Raw genomic sequence first — 23,940 nt, forward strand, 5'->3', positions numbered from 1 at the left:
ATATTTCCGCTTCTTGCCTTTGGCAGCACCGGTGCCCTTATGGTATGAAGAGCTTCATGCCTGTTCACATATAACTGTCTCTGGTGCCAAGTGTCATGTTTTCTTATAACAATTTAGATTTTAGGTAATATACTGGCCCCACTGGTTTAAGACCCCAGAAAAACTGACGTGTAACTGAGATAAAAAAAAAAGTCTCACCTACGTTCCATAAGCAGGAGGAGTCAGTCTGATGTGTGATTTATGAGAACAGCCTGGAGGTTATGAAATCACTCAAAGAACGTGTGGGTTGCTTTGGAAACTACCTGACAGTGATGTTAAATCAGTGTGACTTATAGTTAATGGACTTAGTACATGAAAACCTGTTTGGTATGACGTCTCTGACCAATGCGATTCACCTCCATGCTCGTGTGCTTGCTCCTGTTCTCCTGCACCAGTTGCCATAGAGAATTACTGTGAGTGTTCTTTGGCTTTAACAGTAACAAGTGAAAATATACTCACACTGCAACACAAAGAAAGAAGGTCACACTTGGGTAAATATTCCTTCCTCTACTCTATCTCCTTTTCTTTTCTTTAATGTGACCCAAAGCTTGAGGAGGTATAACACGTACTTGAGCGACCTCCGATTTTTCAAATGATGAGCTGCCACCAAAGTGTTAATTATTATGATAATTATAATATAAAATTGCTATCTTGATAGAATTTTTTGGTCATATTGTTCAACCCTGTTTTGTCTACATCTCTCTCCTCTCCTCTCCTCTCCTCTCCTCTCCTCTCCTCTCCTCTCCTCTCCTCTCCTCTCCTCTCCTCTCCTCTCTCTGGAGCTACATTTTGTGTCAGACAGCGTGGAGGAGTCTCAGCGGGGGGGCGCTCTGCGTGTGGTCGTCAGAGGACATGCTGTCAGTCTGACGCCGCTCGCTCCCCCATGACGCGTCATGTCGACTGTGTGTGATGCATTGTGCGTGACATGCTGACCTGACTCTCTGTGTAGCATACATGCATGGAAGCCCTGTAGCTGTCTGCCTGTTGCAGAGTAATGTGAGGTACTCGTGGTCGCTGGTTCGTGAGTGAAGCTGTGTGAAAAGCCTTGCAGCCCTCGAGTTTACATCCGTGTCAGCGTTTTATCTCGAATCAACCACACCTCGGTTTCAAGAGGAGAGTCGTCAGTGTCTCGTTAATCAGCCGCTGGCCACGCACACTAATATTCCCGTCTCATACTAGTAAGTCAAACTGATAAGGCTGCATATCATTTGTCCTGGTGGAGAGAAACGGGTCAGATTACCAGTAATTACTCTCCCACCATCCATGCCTCTGTTGCCACGGCAACACAAAAAGGTCACTTATGTTGGAATTCTAACAGGAAGTCCTCCTATCCTATCTCTCCTAGCATATCTCCACTTTTTCCCCTCCAGTGGATCTTGTTTCATCTCATCTGTCGTTCCTCTGGTCCCACACTCCTCTCATCCACATCTTACAAGAAATTGTATAAGTTATTTTACTGTTTTTTGCAGCTGCTTGTATTATTCTTTTAATAACAACCCGCTCCATCTTTTTTTATCGCCGCCTTTGTTTTATGTTTCATTTATCTCTTTCGTTTCGCTTTCGAAAGACATTATTAGAAGACTGGCTGCGACTGTTGAAGGAGAAGTGCACTGATCCTGACATTTGTCTCACATGATTCCTCTTATTACATCTGGACAGTGGTGAGGTATGGGACAGGAGCCAGAACCGAGCTCATAATTAGATCAGACATCAGCAGTCTGTGGCTCTTATCATTTCTGAAGGCTAGACCATGAAAAGAGGAAGACCGGGGAGGAATGAGGAAGGAAGGGAGAGAAGAGGAAGAGGACGATTCAGCGAGCACTGAGGCTGTACTAGAGATATCTTGTCATCTTATAAACACTCCTGTCCATGTTTGTGCATGTAATCAGACATTTAGCCCAATTTACAAGCAATATTTGCACATCATTAGCAAACTGGAGTGAGCTTTATTCACAAGTTTGCACGCTGGAAACTTTTCCGGTCCCTGTGGGCGTTCACGCAAGTGTTACAGTTCTTGAAGAAAGTTGCGTTTCACAGCACCTCAGGACAGAGAATGGAAATGCAGCGGACTGTTGTTTTATTCCCACAGATTCAGATACAAAGATGCCTGACAAATCAACATTTCCCTGCCTGCCAATACACTTATGCTCTTGCATAAGTCGGAGATTTGGAAAACGTACCGCAGTTGGATTGTATAACCATACAAAGAGACTCAACACGAACAGTCAAGAAAAGAGCTTCGCGTCTCTTACGTTGCATTGGAACTATTAAAGTAGGAGTAGACAGAATAATGGGTGAAGGCTGGACATTACAGATAAAATGTAAACCATTTCTACTAAAGTCACAAAACATTCAATTTAATGTAAAGAACTTTTATAGAATAGCACCCTAAGTTGGGTTTCCGCTAGGTACAAAAGCCTAAAAAGTTTTTGAAATGTCCTCACACTTAAAAATATGTCTTCATCATGTGAATCTTCATTTAACGCTACTTTTGTCTGTCATTTTTGAAGATAAATTCTTGATGGCATATATAGTTTGTAATGTGTGCGTGTGTTGTTGTTCTTAGTCATTGATACAGATATTAGCACACTGTGAGAACACTACAGACGAGACTAAGGTGGAACTGAAACAAACAGCCCAGTCAGACTTAGTGAAGTACACTCTACTGTCTCTGTCTGTAGTTTGTGAGATAACGTGGTGTTTAAGGGTTAAAGTCTACTCAGCTCCTTCATCTTATCTTCTTCATATCGTACAGGACCTAGATCTTAAATAACAGTCATTATGGTCCTAAAAATGCTATATCCAACTCAGCAAGTGCCATCAGCTAGTGTTGAGGTCATTATCTATTAGAGGAATTGATCACAAAACAAGATGCGTAATGATCCGGGTGCAGTTTCCTGGAGGGAAGACCCTGATTACACTGCAGCTGAATTAGCGCTGGTGCATAGCGCTACACTGATCAGCCAGGATATTAAAAGCTGTTAGAGGTTTTGAATGTTGTGGCTATTGGGTTGTTTTGACTGAACATGAAGTCATGGAAAATAACTGAAACTCAAAAACAATCAAAACAGGCCCCAGTATTAAAACTTGTAACGGCTCCTGACACACACACACACACACACACACACACACACACACACACACACACACACATTCAGAGATGTGATGTTGATTTATTCGTGTCATTTTGCATGCATGTCCCCTTTTGGGTCCACTGTCTCAAAATCACCATTGCGTTATTGTCACACGATCGTTATCGGCCTCAGCTTGCATCAATGTCTCATCTTGCAAGGAAGTTACAAATAAGATTGTGAAAGTGTCACCTCCTCCTAGGCCGCGTTTGTTCACACGAGGGACAGGATGTCATGCTCACACACACACACTCACACCCACACACACATACACATGCACATGCACACAGATGCATGTGGTGTCTCTAGACAACTCCGCTTGCAGTGTTTCTCAGAAGCACTTCTCCTTGGCGCCTCCGTCACTTGGTGCAACTTAAATATGTCTCATCACTTTTGAGATTTCAGCAGCTCTCTCACTCTCACCTCAATCTCTTACCTTTTCCCTTCTTACCTTGCTCCCTCGCCGCCTTTTTATCCTAGCACCCCATGAATTCCCCTAATTACCTCCACTTCCTTTCTACTGCCTCCATCTTTCAGCCCCTGGATGACGTTCACTCGGCTCTTCCTCTCCTCGCTCCCTGTTATGTCGAGTGAGTGCTTCTGCTGTCACCGGTGTGTGTTTATACACGCAGACAAGAGAATAGAGAAAGGGATTAGAGAAGATGAATAGCTCTTTGACATTTGTTATGACTGAGCTGCCTGCGACTCGACCGTGTGTTGCCTGATAACAGTAGGGCCGCTCACTGCCAGGCCTTGGTGTGTGTGTCTCTCGCTCCCCCATCGTCTAAATGACTCATTCAGAAAGGGCAGAGAAATAAAAGCAAGGCGAGGAGAGAGAAACAAGCCTGTGAGCCTGTCACTGGTGACACTGTCTCCCGCTGAATCCCCCCCCCTGTTTGAACTCCGTGTGATGCTGCACAGTGATCTCAGTAATGTACGTGCTGGGTGTGAGCACAGGAAGTCCCTGAAATGCATGTACAGTAGCATTGTGCTGTAAGACAGCCAGTTGTTGAATTGTATAAGAGAATAAAAGTCTGTTTAGTCTAGGTAGGAAAATGGGATAAAGAGAAAGTGTCTGTCAGTGTTTGTGAGAGGTCACATGAGAGAGAGGGAGAGAGCGAGGTCCCCCGAGGCTCCACACATTGTGCCAAAGTGCCCTTTACAATAGGCTCTTTGGAGAGAGAGAGAGGCTTCACAGCCAGTGAACCGCTGCATTCACACTGAGCTGACCAGGCCTCGGCTCGCCGGAGCTTAACTTTTATGCCCTCTCTCGTTCTGTAAAGCTCCATCCAGCCTCGCCGCCCTGCCCCGCACCTTCACAGACACCAGCGTCCACTCCACTCTTCCATCCAGACTCTGTTCATGGCCCTTGGGGAAAAGGGTTGAGGAAGGGGGGTTGGGGGGGGGGTCCACTTCACATACTGGACTAAGAATAGTTCATCGACTCTCTGCGAGTGAATCGCTGTGTTGTGTCTCTCCCTCACTCTGCATTCCAGAGTAGGAGGCCATGAATATGTTAACGCCATTACCGTCCGACCTCCATGGCCTGCTGCCCTCCCCCTGTGTATCTGCACACACACACACACACACACACGCACACACTGATATACACTGTGGCAGTTCTACGTGAAATGGACTTCACTCTCATTTACTGTCTCTTCTGACTGGACAGAGTGGGACAGAGGGAGCAGGGGCAGGATCCATCTCATTAGAGAAATAATCTGTAACAATTCGTCGTTAAAATGTCTCAAGACAAAGAGACCTATGTTAAATATTTTGTTGTGTATTTAGATTATGCAAAATGCTTCCAACAATTTTGGAACTCAGAGAAACCCCCAGTTTAATTTAAGGTAACAAGACTTTTCCTTTTGGTGGACTTATAACTGCATCACCTCCACTTCACCTGTGGCTTTGCCTGTCACTGCTGTAACCTGCAGCTCAAACCATGTATGACCAAGGAGAAACTTTTGTTATTGTTATTGTTATTTTGGCCCCTAGTGGCCAAAATGACAAATTATCAGATGCTACATTTTGAACATGTCGACCTCAGAGTATGTAAATCTTAAAAACAGGACTGTGTTTTTGTTACGTGGTCAAATCCTCTAGATCCTTTTTCTCCCTCTCTTCTCTGCCTGTCGAACTGTTCCCTGTTGGCTTTGATCAACCCGGCTGAACCTCCCATAATCCCGTCTGACCTTGTCTGTCCTCCTGGCCCCAGTGTCAGGAAGGACAAGAGAAAGAAACAAGCAGCAGCTATTGTTCATATTTCACTACTGGCATCAGCAGCGGTTACACACATCCATCCACACAACGCTCACAAAGATAAAGGTACACATGTGCATATACCCACACTCTATTATGTCTGTGGCACCTGTACATCTGTTAGAAATAGAACAGGCAGTTCTCACTTTCAGAGCATGTGTTGACCTAAGTAGCAGATCATAGATGTAATAGAAAGAAAAAAAATAGAACTCACAAAAAACTCCCAGATCCACCCCTTTGTCCTGCATCAAAGTTTTAAGGGTTCTGTCTCCGTCCCATGCACCATCCTTCAACCAGATTTCATGGAAATGTGTTCTGTAGTTTTTGCATTATCCTGTTGACAAACAAACAAATGGACAGGGGTGAAAACATAGACTGCTTGGGGGGGGGGACGCAATAACTGATAAAACCCTTATAGTTTCGTGGAAAAGCTGATTTGGAACATATAGGTATGAAAAATATATATTTTCAATGGTGACTCTCTGGCAACTCATCTTTTAACACAGCACATCTAAGGGCTGGAGATTAAACAGAGTTGATCCAATAACCAGCGCAACAGACCTTTATTTACTCAATCCACAGGGATTTTGTAAGGATTCATTTGGTGTTTTGGAAAATACTTGTAGCATTGGATGAAAAGGTCGTCACCACGACAGCTTCAGGATGAAATTATAGTTCACATTTAGCTTAGCGTAGCTTTAATTCTGGAAACAGGGTGAAATGACAAGCCTGGTTCTGTCTATAGACCTTTTTAAGTAAAAAAAAAAACTAAAAGCTAAAATGAACCTGGAATTAAATGAACCAATACACAAACGATGTGAGTATTTTTTTTTTACTTAAGGTCCATTTCTAACTTAGTGTACAGTCAAAATGTTTATTCTGCCGAGTCAAGAGTACTGCTGACTCAGAGGTGTGTCACTGAAATGTGTCCCCCCAGAAACATAGCCTCAGGGTAAATAGCATAAAAAGTGAAGTAACTGAAGTGATACATAGATCTGTGACTATCTGAGATGGATGTGGATGCTGATATTTAGCGGGAAGGAGTCTGAAGCCAGTCTGTGCACCTGTGCTGGCCCACTGGCTACTTGTGTCTGACTCACTCTGTGGGCATTCATCAATATGTGCACCTTAAACGACAGGGCAAGACTTGAAATGGGGTCTGCAAAATAAATAAGCAAGGGGGGGGGGGGGGGGGGGGCTGGAGAAGGGACTTTTGAGTCAGTGAGCAGGGTAGAGACAGAGGGGAGGGAATTGGGGGGGAAACGTATAAGGAAGGATAACGCATAATGAGAGCGCACGAGGAAAAGTCTTCAGAACAGCTGCGTCCTCCGTCTACACTGGGACCTCGGGGAGAAGGAGCAGTGCTGAGTGGGCGTCTGGTGGATAGTCAGCGCCGGGGTGGAGGTTACTCTGAGGTCACATGTAGGCTTTGTGTAGGTGGCACACTGTATGCAGGCTTTATAGTTGAATGATTTATTGCACGCGAGGCTTTGAGGTGGGCTTCTTCATAACTTTGACCGTGTAGATTTGGGGGGGGGGGTCTTCATAAAGTCTGATGATTTTATTTTTAGTGTGAATTAAGCTCAAATGTAAATGTTTTAAATACCAACAGATGTTTGAGCTTTACACCAGCGTGTCCACAGTCCGAGTGTGAAATTCTGCCACGACTACGTTACAGTAAATATTGGCTTCAGGCTGATGTAGGACCCCGAATGTTCAGAGTGAGGACACATTTTTCAAGCTCACAGGAAAACCGAAATCGTTTGGAGAGATTGTTCGACAAATTACAGGACAGTTACAGTTTCCTACCGTCAGTGACTCAGACATGCAGCGGAAGTAGAGATAAGAGATTTAGGGTATTTCAGAGTTTGACTTGGCTCCTGTGAAGGAGGGAGGGAGGGAACTGTCTTTATTGGCGGGAGCTTCTCTCACCTGGACGGGAAACAGAAGAGGCCTACAGCAGCTGTGGAAATGACCCAGATGTGAACGCAGAGAAGTGGAATCATTACCACTGTACAGGACTGGTATTTATTATTCTGCTGCACAGCTCTTTCCTGTACTGTCAGCGTTCGATGAACAGATTATTATTGGCAAAAACCTTCTCTCCTTCACAAATGGAGGGAACAGCTCTTCTGCTCTGCTCGATGCTGTTACCTTAAAACGTCCCTGGTGTGTGCGGACCAAGCTGACACGTAATCTGCGTTTTCCTTTAATATTTAATAACAATCTCACAGTGGTCAGTAACATTTTAAAAGTACGCCAGCGAGTTAAAAGTGCTTTACCACCACATGCATTTGTTAAAAGAGGGGTAGTACCGCAAACCATTCATTGCAGAGCGCGTGAGAAGCTGTGACCTCAACCGTCAGGAGGGAGGAGGGGATGGGAGGAGAGGGGAGGGGAGGGGGAGAGAACCACTGGGAGATGTGGAGAGATGCCACGTGGGAGAGTGAATTAATGAGGCACCAGCTCTGTGACAGTAGCTGTGTGTCTCTCTGCTGCTTATACAGCTAATTAAGACTGGTATTCTGTAATATTATTCTAGTACATGTAATATTTGTGCTCTCTTGTCTTACAGTTCAGGCTTTTTTTTCACCATGATGCAGGTTTATGAAGGTGGGATTCAGTGATTCATTTTCATAAGCAGTTTTATTTTGTATTACAACACAACATATTTTCTTAATCCCCACTCACCGCTCCATCCCACCTAGCCGTTGTTGGAGAAAAAAATACATGTAAAGATAAATACGTTAAAGTACAATCCCAGCAGAGCATACCCCATAAAGCCAAAAACAACAAGAATAAAAGAAAATGAAGAAAACCTGAAAAGAATGAAAAACAGGGGGGAGAAGAAAATAATAGAAACTTCACTTCAAACTGCTTCAACACTCTTGGCCAAGGGTTCAAAGGATACATTTATTATGGCCAGAGATTATATATTAAAATAAGTATTATTTTTAATAGTTTTACCTCCACACTGAATGGAAGGATCTTACAGAATAGACAAAGAAACAAAACTGTACTTAGATGAGGGTCATCTCATCTGACACACAGACCACTTCCACTTACATCATATAAAGGATTTATAATAATAGAGTGAAACCTTTAGAAAATAAAATAAAATGATATTTCTCCATATCAAATATGGTTTCTGGGCGATCGCCTTGTGCTGAAGATAAAACCATCTCTGGACTATGTTTTATCCCACATGCCTTTCATGTGTCTCAATAAATTATGCAATGAGAAAACTATAAATAAATAAAAAACACTCACTTTACATACAGCTGACCTCTTCTTTTCTATGTTTAAAGTTACAGTGACCGATAATCTGACAGGCTCCTCCGTTTGTTATCATAAGGCCTCTTTTAATGCTACATGAACTACGTTGTGTGTTGTATTTGTGTTTCGTCTGGATTTTTGCAAAAACTGAGAAAAGAGGTTATGTGTGGACAGGAGGAAACGTGAGGTTTCTGGAGGTTTTGGGGGATCTGGGAGTGAATTTTCAGGGCAGTGAGTTCAAGCAGAATGAAAGGAAATTTCTTAACAATGCAGCTGCTCCTCACCAACTTCCCCATATCCCCCTCCTCATCATCCCCTCTCATGCTCTCGCCCCTCTGCCCCGGGACCTCAGTTCAGTAAAGACATTTTAATAGCTTCCTTTTATAAACAAACCAGCTGCCAGACTACCAGATAGTATCTCTGGCACAGAGCGCCTCCTGCAGGTCATTCGTCAGAGGCATGGCATTGGCAGTGGCTGATACTCCGAGGCCGGAGACTGGCACAGAGCGTTACACTGGGCCTGCTGTGGTGAGCTCTCAGCACTAGATGGCATTGGCTGTGTGCTGTTGCTCAGTTCCTCCTGTTACTTCCTCCAGAAAACAGCTGAAATCAAGATTCAGAGAGAACTCTTAAGAAGTTACACATCACTCATTATGATCTTTTCACTCTTAGATGGCACATTTATAATATTAAATCAGGATTTTCATTGATATTTGCTTTCTCAAATTAAAATATTTTTCTATTGTTTGCTTTAAGAGGGAAGTTCATTTCTAATTTCCTCCCCGGGTTGCTTCTAACAATACTAAAGCTGCGGTTCATCATGTGACAATCAGACATCAGAACTGACATAGAGATGCATTATAATGGAGGAACAACAAAATCAAGAGCAGTATCACTTCAAACACTATTTTGCTGCAGCTGCTGCACAGCAGGGCAACACCATGAATATCTTCCACCTGACTTGTAACCTGATAGATTCTGCCACCAGATGAGTTTCATATAAATTTTTTTTTCAGAGAATAGTGGCTCTAAACCTTAATCCAATTTCTTAGAAAGGCAGTTCTGACTGTCATCTTACCATGAGATATAATATGTGTATCAGGTAAAAAAACAAACATCAGGTGCATCAGGTAAAAAAAAAAACTGCAGACTTTTTGTGTCTTCCTGTTATGCAAGATACGTTTTACTGCGGTGTTGCAACCACAAGCTGAGGTTTTACTAAGAACTGTAAATCAGGATGAGTTTGAGACAATATTAATTGCACTAGAGAAGAAGGTGAACTACATAGAAAAACATTGGATTGTCTTGAGCTGCAGAGTTCCTGTTCTTTATTCTATGAGCTATAAAAATGGGTCCTTTGAATGACAGATATAGACACATATATCTCACTTGATCAATTGAATTTGCTCAAACAAATCAGATCAAAAAGAATTCAGCTCTTTCTGGCATGATCTGCAGCCGGGTTCCTGAGAAACAGATTTATTTGATCTGAAAGTTTGTAGTTTCAGTGTTTTCGTCTTTCTGTATCTGCTCAGTGTGAATCCACCATCTCTGCAGCACATTATACTAAAACACTGGATGTGTGTGTGTGCTGTGTGAGAACAGGGGGGGTGCAGTGCATAGAGGTCGACCCTGTGTCCCTGTTGTTGCCCCCTGAGTGCCACGATGGAGGGGGGGGGGGGCAGGCCGGAGTTTGCAGAGAACCCGGCACACGTGAGTGACAGCATCCTTCCTGTTGTGGTCACCATGGGAACAGGATAGTGTTTATCCGAGTAAACTCAGCGGAGCCCGGTGCCACATCAAACGCTGCTGCCATGAGTCAGCCTGCAGCTCCACAGGGAGCCTAACTTTAGCCCGGCTAACTGCTTACAAGGCAGCGCGGATGAGTTTAAATGGACTGTGGTTTCCTACTCGGCCTAGTTGAGGTATTTGAAGTCAGGGGAATAGCTTATGCTGGTCTTTTAGTCTAAATAACCTGCATGCAATTGCAACTCGCACACACGCATACAGGCAGAGACCAAACTCCTGCAATACTAGTGCACATGGCCGTGCACTGCTTCCTCACTTCCAGTGTTGTTCTTTAGAGTAGAGGTTCCACTGGGAGACGGAGGGATTTCAGAGGCCGATACCGTACAGCTGGAAAACATTAACTCTGAAAATGAGTTCCCTATACACCCCGATGATGTCATCCTTTACAGATGCTCACACTGACACACAACTTAACCCTGGTCACACACAAGCAAACTTCTTCCAAACACATTCCCTATTATTGAAGTTAGCTATCCTCCCGGTGTTCAGCAGGCTCTCTGAACAACACGCAAAACTATAAACCCTGTCTTCAACTTTACGTTTTATAAATGAGCTGCCTAAATTTGAATTATATTGCATTGAAAACCAACAATAGCAGTAAAATGTTTATATGGTACAACATAAAAATAGAGACGGCTTTTTGTTAATAAAACGTGCAGAACCCGAACTTTTTTTTTAAAAGAGTACTTTTATATTGTGGTACTTTAAACTGTCTTCCTGGCTGCTTGTAAATTAAGTAAACATGTAGAAATACAGATAATAATATTCTCCCAATAAAGAATCTACAGCTTATTGCCGACATCAAGGAGGTCATGGTTTCACCCCGTCTATCATTATGCACAAATTACTGTATGAATTTCCATGATACTTGGTGGACGGATGCAGTATGGGCCAAGAAAGAACCAAATCAATTCCAAGCATCCTTCAACATTTCACAGTTTTCCCAGGGAATAATTCATGGATTGAGTTGGAAATAAATTAAGGAACTGATATCAATGAGTTTGTGCGAAGTGGTGCAGCTTGATTTCATTAAAGTGGACTTTTAGGTATGCGCTCTACTGAGGCCCATTCTAGTTCTCATATTATTTGAAGGCCCTGATTCTGTCTTGGAGATCTCTCTGGGAATTAAAACCTACTTAAATACTTCTTTTAGTTTCTTTTCCTGCAAGGTCACATTTAATAGCAGCAGTTACTTACAAACTCACAAGTGCTTTCTCTTGTTTCCTTTCCTTTTATCTTTCTTCTCGGAAAAGTCTGAGAAATAACGGTTCCATATCATTTGCTCTCTCTGAAGTTATTTGAAGACTAAATGACCCATGGAATAAAGAAGGGGTTGGCATTCATCATCCGAGTTTCAAAGGAGTTTAGATATCAGGCATGTGAGTTACAGATGAGCAATTGAGCATAGACAGGGAGCGACAGAAGAGAAAACGAGCAGATAGAAGGAAGAAGTAGAGCAGATTGTTGCATCTCATTCTGTGGGTGGTGTCAACACTTTGTGTTTTTGTCTTGGGATGTGACACTATCCTTGTAGAGTTTTGTTCTCCCCTCTCATTTAGTAATTATTTATTCCTCTAACAGTATACTGGTGTACTGGGAGATGAGCTGCTTAGCTCTGCCTCACCTCCATGTTTGTGTCTCCATCGGCAAAGAGCCCGAGTCGGTTTCCTCGTTTCCCTTCCACACAGGCTCAAGGTCCTCATCACATATTTAACTCTCCACCACCTCGTTCTCTGAAAGTTGCCTCGGGTGCTTCTGCTCTAAATTCCTCCCTCCCTCTGTTTTATATGACAAAACGGGCTACAGCAAAACAAACAAATTGCAGAGAGGATTGTAGTAATCAAGGCAAGGCAATTTTTATTTATGAAGCAAATTTCATATGCAGAGGTAGATTCAAGGGACACAGAGAAAGGCAACACAGAGACGGACGAAAATGAGATGAGACAGAGAAAGGCAACACAGAGACAACATTTTAAGAAAACGATTAAAAAATCTGAAAGAGTAGTTTCACACAATTTCCTAGCAAACTAAAAGATCGAAATGATTAGTGTAATTGAGACTGCAGCCTTTCTGCTTTAAGACTGCAAGGTTTTCCAGAAGGAAATGTGCAGGAATCTTTCAACTGATATTTATTTGGCTTTGTATCAACAGTGAAAGACTTGCAGCATGAATGTAATGTGATCAGACCTCCTCCAATGATGCCACATACAAGCACTGCATCTTTTCCATTGAATATTTATTTTGTGTCGTGTGCACCACTGCATAAAAAATCTGTTAGAAAAACATGTTGCTATAAAAGTTTGAAACTTGGCTGATGTGTAAATGTTGGCACATTTTTAAGATTTGGTAATCTGATATTTGAGTAACATGACCTGCTCATTATTCTCTTCATGTTTTATTATAACTGTGTAGATGCCTAATTATAGGAATTCAAACAGTCCCCTTAAATTTGTGCACCAAATTTGTCATGTCCGTTTGGACATATCGTTTTTAAATGATTAAATACAGATGAAGTGTTGACCACTCTCTGAATTCACATTATCTCAGCTACATATTGCTGATAAATACAGGTTTCCAGTCAAAACGCTACAATGATATGATCAGTGTTTGTGTACAACAGTGTGAAGGCAGGCGCAGTGAACGAGATCTCGGCTGTGGAACATGGGGACTCTGCTGGCAGCTAGAGGGCATGATTGTGTGTGGGCATATTTGCATGACAGGACCATTGTGGAGGCCTGGCGTTCACACAAAGCCCATCTCTGTGGTTTCTGTGAGCTGTAGCTGCTGCCATCAGGCATGTTGCACTGAAGAGCTTCTAGTGAGATGCAGTGGTTTTGGACGAAGGGGGCGGGGGTGCGATGGGGAGGATGGTGTTGGCGGTGGGTGCGGTTAGCGTTTCATCTCTCTCGCCTCTCTGTACATTGCACTGGACATGACTACACTGTCATCTCCTGCCGAGTGGGGCACATTCATGTTTCCACACTGCGTGGGACAGAATTTGCGACGGCCTCGTGTGCACACGCCTCTCTGTGCGTTTGTGTGTGTTGCGCTGTTTATATTTAGCTATGTAAAGCATTATAATAAAGAGCATGTATGTGGGCGGTGGGTGGCATCCTCTGTCAGATTAACATGGACACTAATGACCTTAGTCGTGACCTAACAACATCACCATGGTAACCTCCTACTCTCTATAGGGAGCGCAAATGTCTGGACCTCCACATTACTGTATATGTCCCTCAATTATAGATCTGCTGAGGCCCTTTGACTAATATGTATACATAAAACTAAATTTTGATTGCACTACAAGCTAAATATGTTAAACATTCCCTTAAACGACCCGCTAGGTGCACAAAGCTGTTTCTATTGCAGCGATGCTTCGTACAGGCAGCGTTAGTTGGACACGTTTGCATGTTTAAAGCAGGGATTTGTTATGAAAGTGTAATGTAATTGGAAACAACCACAAATTAAATTATAGTTAATGTGTCAAAAACTAAATATAAAAGCTTGAAAAGACACGAGTGAATTCAAACCATCACAAGTATATAACCACATTAAGCTTCACCATATATATAGGAATTATATTTATCAGATGGGAATGTATTCTAATTGATTTAAACAGCTATGGTTCCATTGAATAGATGTTACAGTTTAAAGAAGTTTCTTGTCTCAGTCAGCTGGTTTCACTTGTTTGGATTCTCTCTCCAGACCAAAATCCGGGCTGCAAAACTCCTCTTCTCAGACATTTGGGTGTCATCAGTCTTATTTCCCTCAGATCGACTTTTCTGACAACTTTTTGGATCAAGTGTGACTGGCCCGAACACGAAGAGAAATTTTAGACAGATTTAAAATCGCTGCAGAGCATTTGAAAACCATTTGGTTCTCAGAGCGCTCTTTGTTCTTTCACTTAAGCCACAAACTGGAATCAGAGATGATAGGGACCAGATGTTATGGTGACATGAGAAAAAATCGCAGTGGTGAAAGCGATTGTCGCTGGAGCTCTGGGACATCAAATCTGATGTAGTGGAATTTTATTGAAAGGCTTCAATCGGTCTCCTATTGCCTGTTTATGTGCTGAGTCAAAGTCAGGGGTGGAATCTCACATTGTAGCTCTACAGTCAGAAAACTCCACATGCATGCTCCGTCTGTAAAGCCGCCCACTCCCCCACTTTCCAACCATCCGCTTTCCTTTCAACAGCCCCTCTCACCACTGCTCCCAAACACTCTTTCCCGAGCCTGACACACACTCTGCCCACCTCCATGCTGGAATATTAAACAGAATTTGCTGTCGCAGATGCATGAATATGCATAAACACACACCGCACTGGAATCTCTGTGTACTGTCTTGTGAGAAGCAACAGTTTATTTCACACGAATCAGTCGCAGTGTGCAGGAGGTGTGTCGTCAGTGCACACACTGCAGAACTCTTGACTTCAAAGGACCGCGCGGTGTGACTGCAAAAAAATTGGTCACCGACAAGTGAATGCAGCAGAATGAAAATCTGAAAGAATATGTGTGCTTCTGCGTGTGGTGCATACAGTATATGTGTGTGTGTATGTAGCAGCTGGTTCTGGTCAGCTGACAACTATTGTAGACTGTGATTTGTTGGGTGAGCTGGGCTGGGCTGAACCGTGCACAGCTGCAGTCTCTGTGTGTGTGTGTGTGTGTGTGTGTGTATGTGTGTGTTAGAGAGCGAGGGGGAGAGAGAGAGACATGTAAGGCTGCCACTGTGTGAGCTCTGCAGCGGCAACATTAGGAGCTGGCGACTGGAGCAGACCAGTGCAGGGAAGGCAGAGGGAGCTTGCAGAGCTGGACTGGTGGACGTGAAGCCTGGGGGGGGGGCGAGGTCGAACGGCTATGAAGCCTCAGTTTTCCCACCGGGCTTGAACACGGCGCAGCATCACTGGCTGGACCAGGGGGCTGAAGTGAACTGCAGGAAACTGACAGACAGCCGAGGTCAGGTAAAGACCAGGTGACGCCTCTACTGCTGGACGGGACCAGGCCGAGCTGAGTGGCGACAGCAGAGGATTATGGGTTGTTCGGCCAGCGTGGTCCTACTCCTGCGCTCGGTGGGCGGGGCCGACTGCGGTCACATGTGTTCACGGCAGGACCAGATGTCATTGGACGCGGCCACGCCCACCCTAGAGGGTTACACTTCCGCCACCTCACCTTTGACCATCATTGTAATGGTAACCAGCAGCACTGCACTTCAAACTAGCTCCTACGTACAATGCATGTGTGGGCAGGTAGAGGGGACTCCAGGACGTGGGTGTGAATCATCATTTTATGGGCTTTACTCTATAGTTTTGTGCATTTGTAATTATAATGATGGAGAAGTGCTCGGGCCAGTAGGTACAGGGATGGAGCTGTTTCTTTTTTGCCAGTTTCAAGCAGTGATTTTAATCCATGTATATTATGCATTTTGTGTTTTCTCCTCATTTCTCTCTGCAGCTGAGGTTGAGAATGATCAGTGGTCGAGGTCTGGTTGTTTCCATTCACAGCTGAGAGGCAGGAGGACGGATGTGGAGGGAGTAGAATAGAGGGGGATGGTGGGGGTCAGACATGAGGAATCTGGTTTCTGTGGGAAAATCTGCTTTCTCTGCGTTTGGGCTTCAGAGAACATGATAAAAATAGCCACCAAAAAGATGGGGCATGACAGTTCTGTGAATGAATCAATGCATGAATGGCGAGATGAAGGAATCTGTGAATTAATTAAATTAACATACGCGTGTGTTTCTCCTTACAGACTTTTTCTTTCAGAACAATGTTACATGCGGGACATCTGTTTGGTGTCTGTATCCAACGGTGCTGGCCAGACCTTTTTTTATTCCAGGAAAGACCCTGGTTTTTGTAAGACTAGTGGAAAAAAATGTTCAAGTTTTGGCAAGATGGGATCTTTACAGTCGCCTTTTCAGTTTCCCCTTTCTTTCTCTCCCTCCATAAACCTTCTGTCTCCACTGGTGCCGCCTTTTCTGGTCTCTGTGGCAATCAAGAGCCACGATACTGGGAAGTCATGTAAACCTGCAGATTCTTCCACTGTAAGAATAAAAGCATCAGACGATCCGTACAGATCAGGAAATGTTTCAAACTAAGGCCTGTCACTAAAATTACGATAACGACTTATCATATGATACATGGAGACGTCCACGATCATTTTTGCCGCCCTCAATACTGCTTTAGTTAACTGTAGCAACCAGTGTTGGATCACTTCAGCACAGAGTTCATTTATTTATGTCACACCCACAATAAGTCAACAATCCAATCACAATCTCAGACCACAGCCCCATCTATTCTGAACCACTATATGAAAGTGACCTTTAGGCAACAGAACAATGGGTGTAAGGGTCAGAGAGGATCGCGGAAATCTAGAGGAAATCATCCGACCGACTTGACCATAGATTGGTACCGTGAGTGCCCTGTACATATCGTATACAGCAACACTGTTGTATTGATCTACGACACGGACGCTTCTCTTTCTGTTTAATTTCCTGAGTTGTTGGTTTGAGAAGATCTTGTTTTTCGTTGTGCTGGTCAGGTTCATGTTCACAGACAGTGATCCAATGTGTGTGTCACAGCTGTCCAGGTTAGATTTGTCAGTGTTAAGATTTAAAGGTTTGGAGATATGCAGAATGCTTACATTTACATCTAGAAGCCTATTTCAGATTCAGTCAGGTTGCTGTATAATATGAGGATCAATAGGGTTTCGTTGTATAAGTACCTGTACTGTGCAATGACAATAAAGTTGAATCTAATCTAATCTAATAGAGAAGTAGAGCAGTGCGTCATCGGCATATAAAAACACCAAGCTGCAGCGCGTAAACCGAAAACAGTTGTGGTTCAAGTATGGAACCCTGGGGAACTCCAGAGGTCAACTGCCACTTTGATAAACGCGATAGTCCTATTTCGAACATATGAATGGAACAACATTAAACCATTACTTTCTTTCTACCAGCTGATCAAGATTTTCAACGAGAGTGGTGGAAAATGAGATTTGAAAGAACCACAAGTTCATTCATAACTTTGAAAAAACTGTTTTTCCGGAGACTGTGGCTATGACCGGCTCTAAAACTAGACTGAAAAATCGTGAAAGGTGAATTTGTGATTTTGAAAGTATCTGCAAGAGCATGGGCCAGTAAACATGTTATGAAATGTGTCTGCAGTTCTTGTTCTTGCCAAGAGAGTTTCTTTAAAAGTGGTTAAACGTCTCCCATTAAAGAAAATGTATGAGAATTCTCAATAATTTATAGTACATAAAGTAAAACTGTTAAAAAGAAAATATTTGTTTACAGTTCTTAACTGCGGCAAACTTTTAAGACTGCAGAGTAGTGATCTTAAAATTAACAAAGTGCACGTTAACATGCTGGAGTCTCACACATGCTGCATGGACATTAGTCCCCTGGCTGTTATAAATGCATTCCACCCTCTTTACCTCCTTCTGTCACTCTATCACTCCTTCACTCCGTCACCATGCCCTTGACATCGGTCAGGGACAAATGTGTCTTTGGTGTTGACCTCCTGAGCTGGATGATTTTTTTCTGGTTGGTCATTGACTTGAAGTGTGAATTATTGTAAATCCACTGTAAACCAGGGCTGTTAATGGATAGAATAATATCACCTCTAAACAGCTGAATGGACAGACTCAAATACATTCATTAAGATAACATCTAGAAAATCTTAGTGTGTGTTTTGGCAAGAGAATTAGAGAAACGAGGCAGCTTCCTTTAGAAGTTTGAATCCCCATTCGTCTCACTGTGGCTCTCCCAAGGCCCTGTATTGCTCTAATGATGTAAAGCAGATGGCCTCTGTCTGCTTTCGTCTCCTCTCTGCTGTCTCAGCTTTCTCTGTCCTCCCCTCTCTTCTTTTTTGTCAGCTCTCTGTTATTGTCACACTTAACTCACATCGCTCCAATAACAGGCAGGAAATCCTTTAAATCTGACACAGTCCAGCTTGTGTGCATGATGTGTGAAGAGTCAAACCCAGTGATTTTCCTCCAACTTTGTCCTTCTTGCCTATCAACCTTAATCAGTTCCCAACTTAGATTAACTCTCCTCTTTTCTCTTATGACTAATTCAGGTCATCGTCCCCTCCCCTCCCCCTGTCTCATTCCCTCTGTTTACAGTTATGCTGGAGGAAAACCACTCTGCGGGCCACCAGTCTACTGCTCGATTTGTGCCCTCCACTCAGCTGTAGTTTACCAACATCATCACCCACCCTGCCTCACCCCTGCTAAGAGGGAGGGAGCAGGCGACTGGAGGAGATGTTTAACAGGGGGTTACACAGATGAGTGGGGTAGAGAGAGAGAGGGAATCAAAGGAAGGAGCAATCAAGGAGTGTGCCGCTGAGGATGTTTGATGAGACGATGAGGCGACAGAGGAGGTGAAAAAAAGAGGGAGCAAAGGAGGGATGGAGCCAGCTGAGGCAGCTGGTGCAGAACAGAGGGAGGATAGAGGGAGTGCATGAGGAAGAAGACGGGAAGTTGAGTTCCTGCTCATTGCTGCAGACGTTAAATATACTTGAAGGAGTGCAGTGCTACAAGTGTAATTATGACTCACTGTTTCAGATGCAAAACATCAAAGTCGTATTAGTGGTTATTAAATCACGTAAACATAAGATTAATGCTTTGCTTAGAAGTGTCCTGTCCTGGTGGGGTTACAGGATCAGGTTGTTGTGTCACTCTCACATTAAATCACGAGATGTATAGTAGCATCATCTCATAAAACCTTTTTCATTTATTAATGCTATTATGTATAAGAAAAGATCAGCTGCAATTAGCTCCTGTTCTCCATACATATCCTAAGCTCACAAATGTTCTCGCTTTCACCAAGTCTGAGTTTAAAAATGCGTCTGATGACACTGTTTGTGTGTGTGTGTGTGTCTGGCTGTCTGCGTGTTAGAGATGATTTTACTCATCTAAGAAAAGTATTGATCATTATGTGATAATTCATGTTGATGGTTGATGGTGTGGCTACATATTATGTTGCGTCATCACCGCAGTGAGAAGACATCCATACTACACAGATATAGCTACATGGCGTGTACGGGCAGCTCCCCAAAACTGAAGCCAAATCACTGGAATAACCCCCTGGTGGCTGGCTGCAGTACTGCATGTTAGCAGATGGGACATGGGCCAAACTTAAAAAAGGCTTATAAAACAAATGTTTTCCGAATATGGTTTGTGACATTTTATGTTATTCTTATCACACTGATGCATGTTCAATTGTTCACGTTCCGGATATGTTTGGTTTGGACTCGCTGATGCGTCGTCCATCTCTATTTACAGTCCATGGTTCCTTTCAATGGCTGTGAGCAGTTTACTTCGTACCAGTAAACAGCAAAGCATTTTATATTATTATTATTTAATCCATCCATGCTGCCAAAAGGCCAAATGGTGGCATAATATATAATGTTTTTACAACAGTTCTCTATCAGTTTGTTGTATCATCAGAAGCTGTTCCCTCTTGTCCAGATCTCTGTTCTGCTATGAGGTTTAATGTGGGGAAGTGAGTGTTTGTGTGTCTACAGGCAGAATATGGTTTTAATGTTAGTCTGAATTAATGTGTTCTTTTATGGCAATGGGAAAAGGCATCAATGAATAATTTTGTGTGCTTTTAGGATTTTTTTGTTACATGTACATTGGCTTCCAGACAGTCTCCTGTAGGGAGTTTAGCTGCAGAATAAGAAGTCCATGGTGTGCTTGCTTATTCATATGCCTGTATGCTGTAGTTGAGGAGCTATTGCTAAAAAAATTTTTTATTAGTTTGTTAAAATAAAATTGTCTGTATGATGTCCAGTTTACATTGTGATAATGTGTTGCCTTAAAGGGAAAGCTATCAATCTGAAAGTCATAGAAAAGGCAGCCTAGTTGGTTGGTTTCTCATTTGCCGGGGATTTTGTGTCTCTCTCGTTCTCGTTCTCTTTCTCTCTCTCTCTCTTTCTGTGTGTGTGTGTGTGTGTGTGTGTGTGTGTGTGTGTGTGTGTGTGTGTGTATCATTGTGTGTTGTTCATCAAACGTCAACTTCCTCTACACACACGTGTGCTGACACAAACACACAACTCCCCGTCAGTGTCAGTTCTGCTTATGACAGAGCACATGCAAGACGATGTGCGTTTTTATATAGTTGGCTTTTAATTTAACTTATATCGTAATATTCTACCCTTGCGTCACTCTATTCTGCCGGCAATGAGCTTCAGAAGCAAAATCACCTTCAGGAGGAAAATGAAGAGCAAACGAGTGCGCTCAACTTTCAACCGGCTGAGTATTGTATGTATTTATATCTTTCTTTATGTTTACGTTAGTTCTTATCATGTGTCACGTGGGAAGGGTCACATTGCCGTAGTTTACAATCAGTAACTTACCGCTTATCGTTCTTATCAGAGTTCTGAGTATTTTATTCTTATCCCTGTGTGATCTTTGGGCATTTAAGTCTAATCAGTGGTTGAGGCATGTGATCTATTTCCTTCTCTTTTAAAGGTTTGTTACATTTCATTTAGTCTGGCTGTTTGACGGGAAGAGAAATTAACAGTTTAAATTATGATTGAACAAGAGCGAAAGCTACATGACTGGAATCTATCATCTCGTGAGGGGGATGCCACTCCTTCCCCTGAAAGGTTTACTCTGACGTCACATGGTTCAGATCAGAGCCACACTGTATGTAAGAAAACCTCAAGCCACGTTCCTCAGGTCTGTTCATTTCCTCTGTTGCTTAGGAGCTCGTGGTTGTTTTTCAGAAAAGCATATTTTAAATAATTAGCCAGTAGTTATTAAGACTTCAGCTAATGCACATTTCCATAATCGATTCTCACTTTGACTTGGCTGGGGTCTTTCTAGGTGGCGTCAGCATCTTTTCTCTATGCCTGTGTCCAGATTCATGTTAGTTTAATAAGAGGGTTATCAGTAGACCGTGAGTGAGAATAGATGTTTAGGTACTTCGGCCTTGTGTCTGTGATAAACTGGTCACCTGTCCAGGGTGTACCCCTCCTCTCGCTCACTGTCAGCTGGGATTGGCTCAAGCTCCCCCGTGACCCCCAAAGGATCTGCGGTATAGATGATGGATGTATAGATTAATATGTTGAGTATATAAGTAATCGCTGATCTGCTATTTCGTAGACGGAAAAAAGTCTAACCTATTTTTATTTTATTTTGTGGTTCTTGTAAAAAGTGACCTGATAACCGTTTCATTCTTCCCAGGCCCCATCCCTCCAGCAAGTTCGTTAAAATCCGTTTTGTAAGTTTTGCGACCTCCTGCCATGTTCCAGTACCTTGGCACTACCCCTCACCTGAATGTTCTGGACATTTTCCTCGTGAAAGATTCTGACTCACCCAAACTCCTGCAGCGTTCTTCATATGTGAACTGCAAACCTCTCTCTCTCTGTTTTCCAAAGTTTGTGTCTGTAAACAGCCTAATTATTTCAGCAGGCCCTATCTCTGGAAAAGCCAGTACATAGTACTCATTGCCAGAAGAGACGCAAAGAAAGAAAAGCTGGAAAGTACATTGGTCTCGTTGGAGAATAAATCATTGTGATAGTACACATTTGCATGCTAACCTGTTACACTATATGAGTATATATTAGCAGTATGGGTGGTGGGAGCAGAGGGGCTTTTTGTAAGTTATGAGTACGGCATGAATCACCCTCTGATGGGTTAAACTCTTTTGTCCCCTGTGCTCTCTTGCTTGTTTGCCAAGAGGCCTGTTGTGACTGTTTAGGTATCTGTGGTGGGTGAGAGCATGGGGCTGCACTGCACACGTGTGAAACAAGACAGAGATCATTACTTCCTCTGCATTCCTGACCACAACCTGCTCTGGCTCTCGCTTCGCTGCCGTTGCTGCTCTGTTGATATCCTCTGAATGACAAGAGAGTGATCGCCTCTCTCTGTAAAAGACATGTGTAAAATGTCGGGCTTCTTTTGGATAATTAACCAGTTATATGATCCTTCAACATTCTATAAGTCTTTCCGAGAATGAGAAATAAATTGTGCAATGGATTACTTTTACTTGAGAGCATCATCATTTTACAACTTGTAGTTTGTTGTATTGGACTGTGTGGAAACGTATTGTATCGTGGGGTGTTTCAAGGCCTTTCTTTAGTTGCCATGTTACTTCCTCTGTGATTATTTTAGGTCCTAATGCTGTCATAGCACAAAACAGGAAATGATCATGGCTAGTTTTTATAGTGTCTGTCATGAAGACTTCATCCATTCTGTCCCATTAGAGATACTATATGATATGAAACCAAAACATATACAAGAAGGAATGAGTGTCGGATGTGGATATTACCTGAATTAAGTGCATATATCAACATGTTACTTTTTTAAGGATTTCAAATGTTTTATTTAGCAAAATATCATTCAATGCTTACTGCAATTTGACCAAGCATTCATAATAACCTTCAATCAGTGACACTTCATGGTGTATCATATCGCAACATATCATATCTTACTGATAGTACAGTATGGTATCATATCACACCACATTCAACCCTATTGAGGTCTAACACCTGGCCAAGCCACTGGATTCTGATCAAGTGTCTCTGTTTCCCTTTGCAGCAGGAGAAGCCTAAGCTGATCGATCCTCTCGACTATGAGGCTGTCATCGCCGAACTCTGGGAGGAGTTGAAGGAAGACCCTCTCAGAGACCTGCTTCTATTCCCTGACAATGATTTCTCGGTACGTGTGTGTGTTAGTGCGTGTGCATGTTTGTAATTGTGTGCGCGCGTGTGTGTGTGTGTGTGTGTGTGTGTGTGTGTGTGTGTGTGTGTGTGAGTGTGAGTGTGAGTGTGAGTGTGTGTGTGTGTGTGTGTGTGTGTGTGTGTGTGTGTGTGTGTGTGTGTGTTTGTGTGTGTGAGCGGGGGGAGTGGCCTGATGTTTCTTTGGGAAACACAGTTACTCAGTAGAGTGCATACCTCTGTTAATAGCCAACAGTCCCCTTAAATGTAACCAAGCTGCACCAAATTGCACACTCAGTTCACACACTACCACTAAGTTGCAATGAAAATTGGTTTGGTAGTTTTTGCATAACAGACAAACAGCAATGAAAACACGACCTCCTTACAAGAACATTCTAAGTTCATATAAGAGTTCTGTGTCTTGGTGTAGAGTGGAGTTTTTCTTATGGTTTTGGTGATATGGGGAATTTTTTTGAATCAAACATCATCAAACATAGTGCCGGCTGAATGCTTCCACCATACAGAAGGCTAAAGTAGAGCAGTTTGCAAGTGTGCCCAGTAGATATACGGCAACAAAGGAGATCTACCTACCTTTGCTAATGGAAAGCCTTTTACTTATCAAAGTCCTTTGACCATCACCAAATATTGATGGTCTGTATCAGTCACATCTACTATAGATATAATAAAAACCCAGTAGTTGATCTATTATTTAATATCAAGAGCAAACTGTCTACCGGGTCACAGCATGGACGCTGCCTGCAGA

At 42.9% G+C, this 23,940-nt stretch overlaps 1 protein-coding gene across 7 annotated transcripts in view; it reads left to right on the top strand.

Moving 5' to 3' along the window:
- dock10 (dedicator of cytokinesis 10) overlaps positions 1-23,940 on the top strand; it is a 59,508-nt gene that overhangs the window by 4,502 nt on the left and 31,066 nt on the right. For 5 of the 7 annotated variants that reach the window (XM_062385917.1, XM_062385922.1, XM_062385923.1 and 2 more), the window contains exons 1-2: positions 15,394-15,703; positions 23,059-23,178. In XM_062385917.1, the coding sequence (XP_062241901.1) occupies positions 15,545-15,703; positions 23,059-23,178 (279 nt within the window). In that variant the 5' untranslated portion in view covers positions 15,394-15,544. Of the gene's footprint in view, positions 1-15,393; positions 15,704-23,058; positions 23,179-23,940 lie in introns of those variants that run through there. The other 2 variants (XM_062385921.1, XM_062385920.1) reach the window with 2 other exon arrangements.

The sequence above is a fragment of the Platichthys flesus genome, chromosome 4, assembly GCF_949316205.1.
Source record: "Platichthys flesus chromosome 4, fPlaFle2.1, whole genome shotgun sequence".
NCBI lineage: Eukaryota > Metazoa > Chordata > Actinopteri > Pleuronectiformes > Pleuronectidae > Platichthys > Platichthys flesus.